The 13,104-nt window shown below is 50.9% G+C and overlaps 1 protein-coding gene across 2 annotated transcripts in view; it reads right to left on the reverse strand.

The window, feature by feature from the left end:
- The window catches only part of ERGIC1 (endoplasmic reticulum-golgi intermediate compartment 1), a 120,671-nt gene that overhangs the window by 11,977 nt on the left and 95,590 nt on the right, over positions 1–13,104 (reverse strand). Inside the window, exons 8-10 of one of the 2 annotated variants that reach the window (XM_074390744.1) lie at positions 10,331–10,431; positions 7,508–7,630; positions 1,057–3,251 (exon numbers count right to left, since the gene is read on the reverse strand). In XM_074390744.1, the coding sequence (XP_074246845.1) occupies positions 3,090–3,251; positions 7,508–7,630; positions 10,331–10,431 (386 nt within the window). In that variant the 3' untranslated portion in view covers positions 1,057–3,089. Of the gene's footprint in view, positions 1–1,056; positions 3,252–7,507; positions 7,631–10,330; positions 10,432–13,104 lie in introns of those variants that run through there. The other variant, XM_039460685.2, reaches the window with a different exon arrangement.

Here is a 13,104-nt window from a genome sequence, read left to right on the forward strand (position 1 = left end):
ATGCTACCACGCCCAGCTAATAGTTTTATATTTTTAGTAGAGACGGGGTTTCACCATGTTAGCCAGGATAGTCTTGATCTCTTGATCTCGTGATCCACCCGCCTTGGCCTTGCAAGTGCTGGGATGACAGTTGTGAGCCACCACACCTGGCCAGTGACCCTCATTTCACAGACAAGGACACAGAGGGTCAGAGAGAGATTGACTTGTCCAAGGTCACAGGGCTACCAGGTAAGCAAGGATCACTAGAAGCCAGGTTTGGGGGGCTGCAAAAGGCCCGCTTTTTCTGTGAGCCCCCCTTGCCTCATTCCCAGCCGGAAGACTCTTGGTAGCCCCTCTCTTCCTGTGCAGATAGCTTCCATGCAGGGAATTTGTCTTCTCAATTCTGTTAAGGTTTACGCATCAAATATCCTGACGTAAGGGGTCCCCGTCAGCAAAGTCTGTGAAGTAAGCAGCAGTGCATCTATAGAAATCAGCCTGCTGTGCAAAGTGGAGCCCACTCCGTCTCACGTTCCTCCTCCGCCCCACGTTCCTCCTCCGCCCCCGAACCTGCTCTAGGAACACTCGCGCCGGGAGGCCCCTCTCTGTGCGCAGACCCAGTTTGGAGCAATCTGTCTCCGGAACACAACCTTCTTGAAGATCTAGTTCAGCTTGGAACATCACGGACGGATCTGAACTGAAGTGTTTCGGACATTTCCAGACCTGAGTCACGAAGCTCCTGATACGGGTCTGTTCTGCCCCTCCGATAACAGAAATCATCTTGGTGGGGGGTGGACCGAGGTGTACACCTCTCCTGTTTGCTCATGGTCTGACACCTACTTGTTACCCACATCGATGCACTGGATCTGGAGACCAGAGATGACTAAGCCCTGGCTTTGTCAGAGCTCGTGGTCCCGGGAAGAGAGACACCGAGGGAACCCTGAGCAGGGTAGCAGGGGCAGAGAGGAGAGGACTGACGCTGCCCATGGGAGCTCTGAAGGCTCTCCTGCCACTTTAGGGGCAAGATGGTTGTTTTTCCAACTCATATAATCTTAGGGGTAAAACCTTCTCAGTTTGAAGTTTGTCTCTTGTCAATTCTTTTTTTTTTTTTTTTTTTGAGATGGAGTCTTGCTCTGTCACCAGGCTGGAGTGCAGTGGCATGATCTCGGCTCACTGCAACCTCTGCCTCCTGGTTGCAAGCAATTCTCCTGCCTCAGCCTCCCAAGTAGCTGGGACTACAGGTGCATGCCGCCATGCCCAGCTAATTTTTGTATTTTTAGTAGAGACGGGGTTTCACCATGTTGGCCAGGATGGTCTCGATCTCTTGACCTTGTGATCCGCCCACCTCAGTCTCCCAAAGTGCTGGGATTACAAGCATGAGCCACTGCGCCCCCACCTTGTCCATTCTTGTTTTTTTTTTTTAATTGTTTTAAGAGATAGGATTTCACCATGTTGGCCAGGGTGGTCTTGAACTCCTGACCTTAGGTGATCCACTTGCCTTGGCCTCCCAAAGTCCTGGGATTATAGGGGTGAGCCACCGGCCATTTTTTTTTTTTGGTCAATTCTTCTTAATGCTCCCTGCCCCCTTCCCTGTCCCCAGCACTTGCTACCTTAGTTTCTGGCAAATGTTTGCAGAAGACTAAACAGATGAACAAAAGGTATCAGATATGGGCAGGAAAACTTCCAAACTATCACCCAGTCTGCCTTAGATGAACGTTGGCTTTTTTAGGGGTTTGTATGTGTGAAGCTGTGATTTCACCATGCATATTCACAATATAACTTTTGTTTCCTGCTCTAATATTTCTTCCTGATTCCCAGGATGAAAGTCACTGTATCAAATGATCCTGGTGTCTGTCCTACCAAGAATTCTATGACTTCCGGGGGTTCTGTTGCTGCAACACCCCGACAGCCCTTGTTTTGGAAGACAGAGGCTCCCGAGACAGTGCTGGGGGTAGGGGATGTTGCAGAGGCAGGCACTGGGGTCAGGTCTGAGCCTTGCCATGTGCTGGCTGTGTGATCTTGGATGAGTTTCTTCACCTCTCTGAGCCTCAGTTTAATCCATTTATACAAGAGGAACAAAATCATCTACCTTGAGGAATTGCTGGCAGGGGCGCTAAAGGAAGTAATTATGTAATTACCTGGTATATAGTGGGTGCTTAATAATGGTAGCTATATGATCACTTTTTTCCCCCTCATTCTGTCTGGCTAGGGAAAATATGATCACGTCTTTTTTTTCTTTTTTGAGATGGAGTCTTGCTCTGTCACCCAGGCAAGAGTACAGTGGTGTGATCTCAGCTCACTGCAACCTCCGCCTCCTGGGTTCAAGTGATTCTCCTGCTTCAGCCTCCCAAGTAGCTGGGAACAGGCATGAGCTATCACACCTACCTAATTTTTTGTACTTTTAGTAGAGACGGGGTTTCACCATGTTAGCCAGGCTGGTCTTGACCTCCTAGCCTCAGGTGACCTGCGCACCTTGGCCTCCCAAAGTGCTGGGATTACAGGTGTGAGCCACTGTGCCCAGCTGAAAACATCATCACTTCTTTGGCAGCTGTCCTTTATACGTTTCTGAGCACCTGTGTCCAGGCCGGGCCCTTCACTAGATGCTGGGGACACGGATAAGTCAGACCTGGAGGTCGTCATCAGGTCTGGCAGGCATACAGGGCAATCTGAAGTCTGGGGGATTAGTCCCCTGGTTAGAAAGCACGAAGGAGGGCAGCGGAGAGGAACGAATGTGAGTGGGGTTCCTTACAGCAACGCTCCCTCATATCCAGGCTGAGCCGTGGCCAAGGGCCCTGGGCACCACCTGAGTTAAGTGAGCTACGCAACTCTTCAAGAATGATGGGCTTTTGAGTAGCATGCAACGGGTGAGTGTCATCGCCATCTGGTACTTCTTGGTGGGCAAAAACCGTCCCAGCCATACTGGCCTAATTGGCACTTTGTGACTTCTGGCTGTTCCTCCAAAATAAACCATACGAGGAGAGAGATCTGACACCTCTGAAGCCATCCAGTCTGTCACCACAACCCACTTGAAGGCAATCTCAATCTCAAAACGGGAGCTTCAGCAAGTGGCAGAGGACAAATGTGCGTGTGGGAGGGGAGCACTTTGGAGGGGATTACTTGCGTGTCGTCAAACACGATCTGTTTATTCCCTCGGCGCTGGAATGTTCTGATATAGCACAGAGGATTGCCCTGAGCAAGGTGCTCCATGTGCCGAGAGAGAGGAGCTCCAGGAAGTCTGGCCAAAGTCTGGAGTTCTGGAGGAAGAACTGTGTAAGCTGGGGATAAACAAATCCTTTTGAGACAGTCAGACCCTGGAGGGGCAACCTGGAAGCAGCCAGGTACTTGACACTTGGCAATGCATCTGGGAGGCCCCACCTGCCGCCACACTCCCTCACTGCAGCCCACCCACAGCTGCCTCCCAGCCCCGCAGCCGCCACATGACGACATCCTGACCTAAGCCCCCTCTTCATCTGCAGCCCCTCCGAGGAGCTATTTGCAGAGGCCCCCATTTGCCGTTTAGGGGCTTTGCACGCAAGTGTTTGATTTTAAAAAGAGAGAAAGAGAAGCCACAGCAGGTGCTTCCACTTCCACCCCCGCCCCACCCCGCCCTCCGAGGGCTCCCAGGGATCTTTGTGCCGTGTGTGTATGTGTGTGTCTGAGTGCTGGCGTCATCCCCACATCTGCTACCCTGTGACAAGGGCCTTTGAAGCGCCACAATGACGCCATCTGCCAGGGACAGCCGGCCAGCTGGTTCCCTCAGAGCTGACCCCACGGTTACCATGGAAACCAAGGCGGTGGCACGGGGCCACCAGGCTGAAGATGTCGGGAGGTTCCCTGCAGCAGTGTGGCCCACAAGCCCAGGGCAGAGGTGGATGGGGCAGAGGTGGGGGACAGGATGGTGGCCAAGGAGAGGAAGAGAAGGAGAAGGAGTCACGGAGGCATCGGGTTTCTGACGAAGGAAGGGTCGTCCCTGTGGCTTCTTGGAACCTCCGGCTCTCAGAAGGTCAATGGCACACTGATGAGTCCGTGACTTGCCAAAGGGGGTCGCACGGCCTTCGCAGGACATGTTATACTGGGCAGCTCTGCGCATACTGTTCCCTTTCCTTGGGTCCTTCCTTCTCCACCTTCAAGGCCCATCACAGGGTTCCCTTCTCGGAGCTTCCCAAACGACGGGGACAGTGCCCTGTTGCTTGCCTGCAGTGTCTCAAACACATCTCCACTAGAGCCCCGTGTGCTCACGCATCTGCCCCACCAGCTGGGGGCTCCTTGAAAGCAGGGACTGCGTATGATTCAGCTAACCCTGGTGCCTGCTACAGGGGCCTGCACATAGTGAATTCTAGCAAATGTTAAGTGAATAAATGAAGTCGCTTCATTTCTCAGCCACTTGCCAAGTGGCCAAGTGATTTCTTTCTTCTCTTTTTTTTTTTTTTTTTTTTTTTGAGACAGAGTCTCACTCTGTCTCCCAGGCTGGAGTGCAGTGACATGATCTCGGCTCAGTGCAACATCCGCCTCCCAGGTTCAAGTGATTTCCCTGCCTCAGCCTCCCGAGTAGCTGGGACTACAAGTGCCCGCCTCCGCGCCCAGCTAATTTTCGTATTTTCAGTAGAGACGAGGTTTTGCTATGTTGGCCAGGCTGGTCTTGAACTCCTGACCTCAAGTGATCCCTCTGCCTTGGTGTCCCAAAGTGCTGGGATTGCAGGCATGAGCCACCACACTTAGCCATCGCAGGAGGATTTTCATACCGAGAGTCTCAGCTGCTTCCCATACAAGAGCAAACAGAAACCGGGACAAAGAAGAGCCTTCGGATTTCTAATGTGAGATGTGGATGGAGGGGGTTTCTCTGCTACAGTCAATGCCACAGAGCCTAGGGCCTCTGAGGAGTGGTCCATACCTGCATGGAGGCACCTGGGAACCTACTTGTATCTTTGTGTGTGGCTTATTGTGGGTGTGGAGTAGAGCTGGAGTTAGAATCAGCACCAAGATCTGCTTGGGGTGGGCTACCCTTTTGGGTCTGTTTTAAATCATTTGTTCACAAATTCCCTGATTTTTGGGGTCCAGGATTTTGTGTATCTCCCCTCAGAGTGGCTATACCCATGTCTCTGCACACCAGTAGTACATGTGGGTCCCCATGGCTTCACATCCTCCCAATCTTTGTACTAGCACTTTTCTTTTTTTTTGAGACAGAGTTTCGCTCTTGTCGCCCAGGCTGGAGTGCAGTGGTGCAATCTCAGCTCCCTGCAACCTCCACCTCCTAGGTTCAAGTGATTCTCCTGCCTCAGCCTCCAGAGTAGCTGGGATCACAGGCGCGTGCCACCACACTCAGCTAATTTTCGTATTTTTAATAGAGACAGGGTTTCGCCATGTTGGCTGGGCTGGTCTGGAACTCCTGACCTCAAGGGATCTGCCCGCTTTTGCCTCCCAAAGTGCTGGGATTACAGGTGTGAGCCACCGCACCCAGCTAAGTTTTCAATTTCTGTCAGTCTAATAGGATTCAATTAGGTCTTTTAATTTTTTTATTGTTCTGAGACCGGTTTCACTCTGTTTCCCAGGCTGGAGTGCAGTGGCACAATCATGGCTCACTGCAGCGTCAGCCTCCTGAGCTCAAGCAATCGTCTTACCTCGGGCCTCCCAAGCAGCTGAAACTACAGGCATGTGCCACTATGCCTAGCTAATTTTTTAACTTTTCTTTTGTAGAGATGGGGTCTTGCTAAGATGACCAGGCTGGTTTCAAACTCCTGGCCTCAAGTGATCTTCCTGCGTCAGCCTCCCAAAGTGCTGGGACTACAGGTGTGAGCCACTGGGCTCTATCCTACTTGGCTTTTCATTATCTGCAAAGAGCTTCTCCTTTCATGATCTCCTTTGAGTCCCACAAGGCCCTGGGAGGTGGCGGGAACAGAGATGATCAATCTGACGTCATAGACGAGAAGACAGAGGCCCTGTCAGCACAACCCACCGTTCTGCCTCCTGGTACCTACTCTTTCCTCTTCCAGTAGCTGCCCCCTGCCTTTTCTCTTGAAGAACCTCATTCCTCACAATCTGTGTCCCTGTGGTTTGGATGGGGTCGATGCTAGAGGGGGTACAAGGCCTAAGCCTAGCCAACATGGGCATTTGATTTCCCAGGCCACAAGCATGGCATGGGGCCTAAGCTGGGCCAGCAAGGACACTGTCCTATCTAGGACTGGGGGTAGAAAGACTGAGAAAGAGGCCATTTCTTTTCTTTTCTTTTTTTTTTTTTTGAGACGGAGTTTCACTGTTGTTGCCCAGGCTGGAGTGCTATGGTGTGATCTCAGCTCACCGCAACCTCCACTTCCCGGGTTTAAGCCATTCTCCTGCCTCAGCCTCCTGAGTAGCTGAGATTACAGGCATGCACCACCACGCCCAGATAATTTTTGTATTCTTAGTAGAGATGGGGTTTCTCCATGTTGGTCAGGCTGGTCTAGAATTCCCGACCTCAGATGATCCGCCTGCCTCGGCCTCTCAAAGTGCTGGGATTATAGGCATGAACTACTGCACCCAGCTGAAAGATGCCATTTCTACTGGCAAATTCTACTTGAAGATGAAGCCAGTACAGAGGAAAGCAGATCTGAAGATAGAGACCTATTCCTGGCAATGTTCGAGGCTGGATCCAGCCATGCCTGAGGCCTTCTGCTCCTCAGGCCAGTGCAAGGTCTGGTTCTGGATCTTCGGTAACAGCGTCCTGACTAATACTGACCTCGCTATTGCCAGAAATGAAAGAGCCAAGATCCTGACCTTGAACCATCACCACAAGTATGAAGAAGTACAGAAGCATAAGGGCCTCCCGATGCTACATTTACCTTTAGGTCTCAGTTTCCATATCTATGAAGTAGGGACAGTCACCTTCCCTCTTCCACCTCAGCTAACTCTGGCTTCTTCAATACCTCCTGGGCCTCTTGGCTGAAGTAGGGCTCTCTGACCCTCCTGTTCTGACCCCAAGGAATCTTTTGAATGGGAGGCCAGGAAACAGTAGATGTGATAGAAATAATCAGCATAAAGGAAAAGTGACATCAGCGTGAAGCTGCCCTAGAGAAAAGTGGATGTGGTGGAGACAATGGCAAAGAAGAGAGAACAGGCAGGCAGGAAGGAGAAAAGCCTGACCCTATCACCAGCTACAACTGGAAATGAGACATGGGAAAAAGAGAGTTAAATCTTTGCTGCAAAATTTACACATTAAAGGATAAACCTTGCTAAGAGTAATTTCCATAAAAATAAAAGAAAACTGGAGAAAATCATAAACATATAGTGGAGTCATAAGGAGATTTGCTTCAGGAATTAAATGGATTTTGGGGCGTTCCCCTCTGGCAAATACTTTCTAGACAGAACGTCATTGATACTGATGTGCTTCTGACATTTCTCAGCATCCTTGGGGTCGACGCCTCCTGTGCACAGCCAGAGCCCCCAGCCCTGCAGGCTGCATCCTGTTTTGGTGAGAACAGGTGAGGGGCGCCAAGGGAAGGGGCCCAGAGCAGGTGCAGGGTGGTGCAGGCCTGACCCACCGCCCTCAGCCACTCACCGTGGTGATGAATCTGTATAGTGGCTGCCGTCTCTCTGTGTACTTGACCGTGATGGGGCTGAGGTCGTAGCGGAACCAGATGGCAGGGATGATGCGGCCCGTGTGGCTGTAGGCGACGTATTCCTGGGGTAGAGGATGTCAGAATCAGAAGTGTAAACTGGGGTGGGTGGGGACTGGATTGCAGAAGGTCCCCCAGCAACCCTCCAGAAAGGACTTTCCTCCCTCTCTGCCCCATGAAGCCAGACTCCCCACTCCCTCTCTCACATCCCCTCCCTTGGAGGCCCTAAACTGTCGTCCATAGCTGGGCACTTTGGACCCCCTGGGTTGTTTAGAAATTGACCATGTGAGCTAGAAGCAGCACTAGAATCAGAAAATAAATTAGAAAGCAGAGCTGTAAAAAGAAAAGTGTAATTTTCAGCTGAGTAAAGGCCTCTTGCCTCCTTCAACTCCTAGGCCGTGCAAAATCCATTCATTTATTCAGCAGTGGTTTGCTGAACACCTTCACTGTGGTTGGCTGTTAGGGACCCTGAGGCGAGCGAGTCCCACCCTTTTCCCAGAGGGAGTCACAGCCTGCAGAAGGTGGAAGACAAGAATATCCCTAACACTGCAACATCACTCATGTGGGATGGAGGGTCATGGAGAGTGGAGGGGCCATGAATGAATGAATGAATGAATAAATGAATGAACGACCCATTCTCCTGAGAGGCATCTAGGAGACTGGGGAGGGGAAATTCTGAGCCACACGTGATGGATAAGCAGGAGTCCGGCCAGCCGTGTGTGTGTGATGGGTGAAAAGGCCATGTGGGGAGTGAGTTAGCTTCTTAGAGGAATGGGCTGAACTGTAGAGCCAAAAGGCCCCCTGCCGCCACCAACCTTCCTGAGAAAGCACAGAGCAGGGACTAAGGATACTGAGAGGCTGAGCTAACAGCGTTCTTGGGCCAGCCTCAGGGACTTGGTTTCCCCATCTACACACTGATGGGCCTGGCATGATGACCCCTGGAATCTCTCCAGTTCCGGTGCTTCAAACGCTAAAATCCTGTGGGCTGTTCTCACCTACCTGCAACAACTGGAGACTGAATCAAACCACGGGGGTACCCCGAACCCCAAATGCTGAGCCTGAGCAGTCCAGGCCGCTCCAGGGGTAACACTGAGCCCCGAATTCCCGCCGGCTCACTACTGCCTGCCCCCAGGGCAGGTTGCAGCTACAGCCACAGACAAGCTGAGCAGGCCGCTCTGGCTGCGGGGCCTTGCCAAAGCACTGGGAAAAGGAGTTTTGAGTAAGGGAAGATCAGCTTTCTCCAGGGGGCGGTGATAGGTCTGGGTCACGGCCCAGAGCTGAGGGACAGAGAATAAGAGTGAAGAATAGCAGCAGTCAGTGTGATTTACCTAAGAGCTTTTTTTTCTGGACGAAGCACTTTTGAAAACATTGCCTCATTTGACAGCAATCTTATGAAGTGAGTACCATCTCCATTATATGAATGAGTAAACTGAGGCACATAGTGGCTATGTGATGAGTTGCGGGTCAATAGCTAGTGAATGACGGAGCTGATTTCAACTGCGGTGTGCCCCTGAGCTTGCTCCTGTGCTTTCCCACCTCTTAGCTGCTATGAGCACGTGGGGGTTACAATGAGATGTCCCCAGTTAATAAAAGAAACAGGGCTCCTGGGAACACCAATTTAGGGCGAGTCAGACCTGAGGGACTAAGTTATTGTACAGAGAGAGGCTTGCAGGTGGCCAGACTCACAGTCCCTTCCTCAGACAGAGGCGTGAGGTGATCAAGAGGCCAGGCTCTGGAGCCCAAGGAAAACCTGTTGTAATGCACACTCGGCCACTTTATAGCTCTACAAACACCTCTCAGGGCCTCGATGGTCAAATCTATGAAATGTGGTCAATAACAGCCTCAACATCAGAGCTGTCCTGATGATTGAGAAGATGACGGAGGAAGAGAGCCTAGCAGGAAGTACTCAATGAGTGACAGCTATGCCTCCTACCATTGTTATAATTAACTGAGCTAAACAGGTATCACTTATAAGGGGTTTGGGCAACCTTGGAACAGAAGAAAAAGGACAGTCCTGGTGGTAAGTGGGAAAAACCCACCCACCAGGGTTAACAGGGGCATCTCAACCGACAGGTTTCAAGCATTCATGTCCCATTGGTGGGATCCCTCCGGGAAGCCCAGGGCTGTCTTGGCTTGAGACCACTAATTGCGGGGTCATCCCACTCTGCAGACTCTGACCATGCTCTGCTGCCCACCAAGGCTTGCCGTCTTCTCTGTGACTTTGAGTGTTGGGGTCCTGGGATGCTCCTGCCAATCAACAGCAAATTAATCAACAGCCTTCTTGGTGTGACTCAGTAGCCTCTTGAGTTTGGGTAAAGTGCCTGTGCCCTGAGAGCAGGAATCGGTGTTGTCATGATGACTGAGAAGACGACGGAGGAAGAGAGCTCAGCACGTCTAGACCTCAGGAAGTACTTAATGAGTGACAGCTATGGGGTCTGGGTCTGAAGGACTCGGACCAGACGCAGGGCTGTTGAGACCTCTGCAACCCCGGGGGGCCTTTGTAGCGCGGAGCCTACCTGCTCTTTCAAAGACGTCACACCCTATTTCCTACTTAGATCTGTTCTCCTTGACTCTGAGACTGCCACACGGGAGGGACTGGGCCTTTCGTCTGTGGTCAGAGACAGAGCCTGGCTCAAGCTGACCCCCAAGAAAGGCCTCCAGAAAGGAACCAGAAGACAGCGGTCGGCACAGCTGCCCGTCGCCCCTGTCCTCCGCCAGCAGAGGGCGCCGCCGCACACGTCTCGGCTCAGCCAGCGCCCGCGCACCTTGTTGGCCACCGTGTACTGGTAGGAGTACTGCTGCCTGCCGCTCTTGTCCTCATACACCGTGGGCACGATCTTCAGGATGTAGTCGTGGGAGGCCAGGGCTGCGGGAAGGACACAGCAGAATGAAGCAGGGGGACGGGCACTGCCCGCGGACAGCTCTACGTCATTTCGATCCTAATGCTAAACCCTAACCCCCCTGGGCCCGGCAGGGGGCTCATTCCCACAGTTTTACCACCAACCACCTGCTCTTCATCTTTTCCCCCTCGGAAACTGGGAATTGGGAGACTCAATCCATCAGGATCTTTCCTCCCGCACTGTATGCATTATTAACATTCTGGAAACAACCCAAATGTCCATCAGTAGAGCAACCATGAAAGAGTGGGTGCTAGGAGCAGCTATTCTCCAACAGGGAAAAGAACCGAGTCCTGCCGCAGGACAGACGTGTGTCCATGGACTGGGGGAAGGGGAGATGCTCTCTATCCATGTAAATATGGAGGTGCATTATCTGGAAAGATGCCCAAAGAACCATGGGCAACTTTTGCTTCTGGGGAGGAAGGCGGGATTTGAGGAAGATCCCATTTCATTGTACATCCTCTGATACTATGTGAACAGTTTTACTTTTAAAACAAACCAGGTTTCAGTATTAAAAAGAAAAGAGCCAATTAACCAGAAAAACGGCACCGAGGAAGGCTTGATGAACGGAGAATGGGAAAGAAATCAACGGCAGATCAGTTCTTCCTGGATGGGGGAGCTGCTGAAGGCAGGGATGGAGCCTTACTCATCTCCGTTTCCCCAGAGCCCCGTGCAGGCCCTGGTACCGAGTGGACCGTGGCAAATGCTTACTGAATGAATGAACGGATGGAAGGATGACTGGACGGGGCCGTGAATGAAAGCACGGATGAATCAGCTGCTGATAAGCATGAGGTAACCGGAGTCCAATGCTGGGCTGATAGAATGCAGGCCCAGAGCTGCCAAATATCACCCAGGAAAGGTATGGACTCTCCTGGGCCTCCTGGGATGCTTACAGGAAGCTCATGGCCCTTCCAGAATCTTCGGTCATGGATCACAGAGCTAAAATAACACAGAAATGTAGGCCTGTGGGTGCTAATCCTGGTCTCATAGTCAAGTCAGTCTTCCTCTGTAAGAAGGCTGGGATGCAGACAGCATTCACCGTCCTGATGCTCCCTCCCTGCCCCTTCCTGCCAAAGCCATATCTCGGTAAGCAAAGGAAGTGCTTCCTGAATTGTTTTGGGTAGGTTCCTCTGAAAATCCGAGAAAAGCCCTGTAGCCTCAGAGCCAAGTCCATGAAGACACCAACATCCCTCTGTTCAACCCTGTAATGGTTCTCAGATGTCAGAAGCAGCAGAATCATCTGGAATGAAAAGACGCCTGGACCTCTTTCCAGTAGAATCCTACTGAACGGGCCAAGGGTGGTGCTCAGAATTGGCATTTTTAAAACAGGAGCCCAAGACCAAGCTTGACCGTGGTGTCTCAAATGCCTATTGCCCTAGGTTACAAACTTGAAGGAATGAAAAAGTGAATGCTTTATCAAAATTACCCTTTAATATTTCTTGTTAAAATTTGTACAAGGCTGGGCGCGGTGGCTCACGCCTGTAATCCCAGCACTTTAGCAGACCAACACGGGAGGATCACTTGAGGTGAGCAGTTCAAGACCAGCCTGGCCAACATGGTGAAACCCCGTCTCTACTAAAAATACAAAAAATTAGCTGGGCATGGTGGCGCATGCCTATAATCCCAGCTACTCAGGAGGCTGAGGCAGGAGAATTGCCTGAACCCAGGAGGCGGAGGTTGCGGTGAGCCGAGATCGCGCCATTGCACTCCAGCCTGGGCTACAGAGGGAGAATTCATCTCAAAAAAAAAAAAAAAAAAAAAAAAAAAAAAAATTGTGCAAAACACAGGTGATCACCAAAGGCAAAACAAAAATTACTCATAAATTCGTCATCCTTAGAAACCTACGGTTCACATTCTCACATATAAACTGCCAGACACATTTATACATATATTTACATTTTCCTAAAATAGGATCATACTGTATATTTTTCTAAGAACTGAACATCATGAACATCTTTTCAGGCCTAAGACAGAGAACATAAGCTCCATAGAGAGTCTGTTTTATTCACCTCTGTATCCCCAGAACCTAGCCCAATGCCTGGCATATAGTAGGTGCTCAATAAGTGTTTGCTGCCTGACTGCCAGCAACGTCCTGACACACCACGCTCAACTTGGGCAGTTACCAACCTTAACCCACCCCCTACGGCTAGACATTGACGCGGTTCCTCATTTTCCTTCCTATAAACAATGCCCTAATGAACGTTATTTTTCTAGATCTTTGTACACTCTCTTAATTCTTTCCTTAGCTTACTCTCCTATAAGTAGAACGGATGGCTCAAAGGCAGTCACCATTTTTAAGGCCTTTGATACAATTTGCCAAATGCCCATAGGAGACACTGCAGTTAATGACAACCCATGTGGATTCCTTGTGAGTTGACCATTCCTAGAGGCTGCTGGCTCCAACCCGGTCTAGGCCGGCCCACATTCCCTTCAGGCTCACTCCCTCCTCCCCTACCCGCAAAATCTTCTTATGGAAAAATTCAAACCTAAAACATAGGGAACTGTAGAATGGACTCCCACGTACCCATTTTCCAGCTTTCACAGTTACTAACGCATGGCCAATCTTGTTTCATCCCTATCCCACCACTGGGGCCCAGAACTTGCATTTTTAAAAAATTGCATTTTAGGTTTTGGGGTACATG

Source organism: Saimiri boliviensis, chromosome 20 (genome assembly GCF_048565385.1).
Source record: "Saimiri boliviensis isolate mSaiBol1 chromosome 20, mSaiBol1.pri, whole genome shotgun sequence".
Lineage (NCBI taxonomy): Eukaryota > Metazoa > Chordata > Mammalia > Primates > Cebidae > Saimiri > Saimiri boliviensis.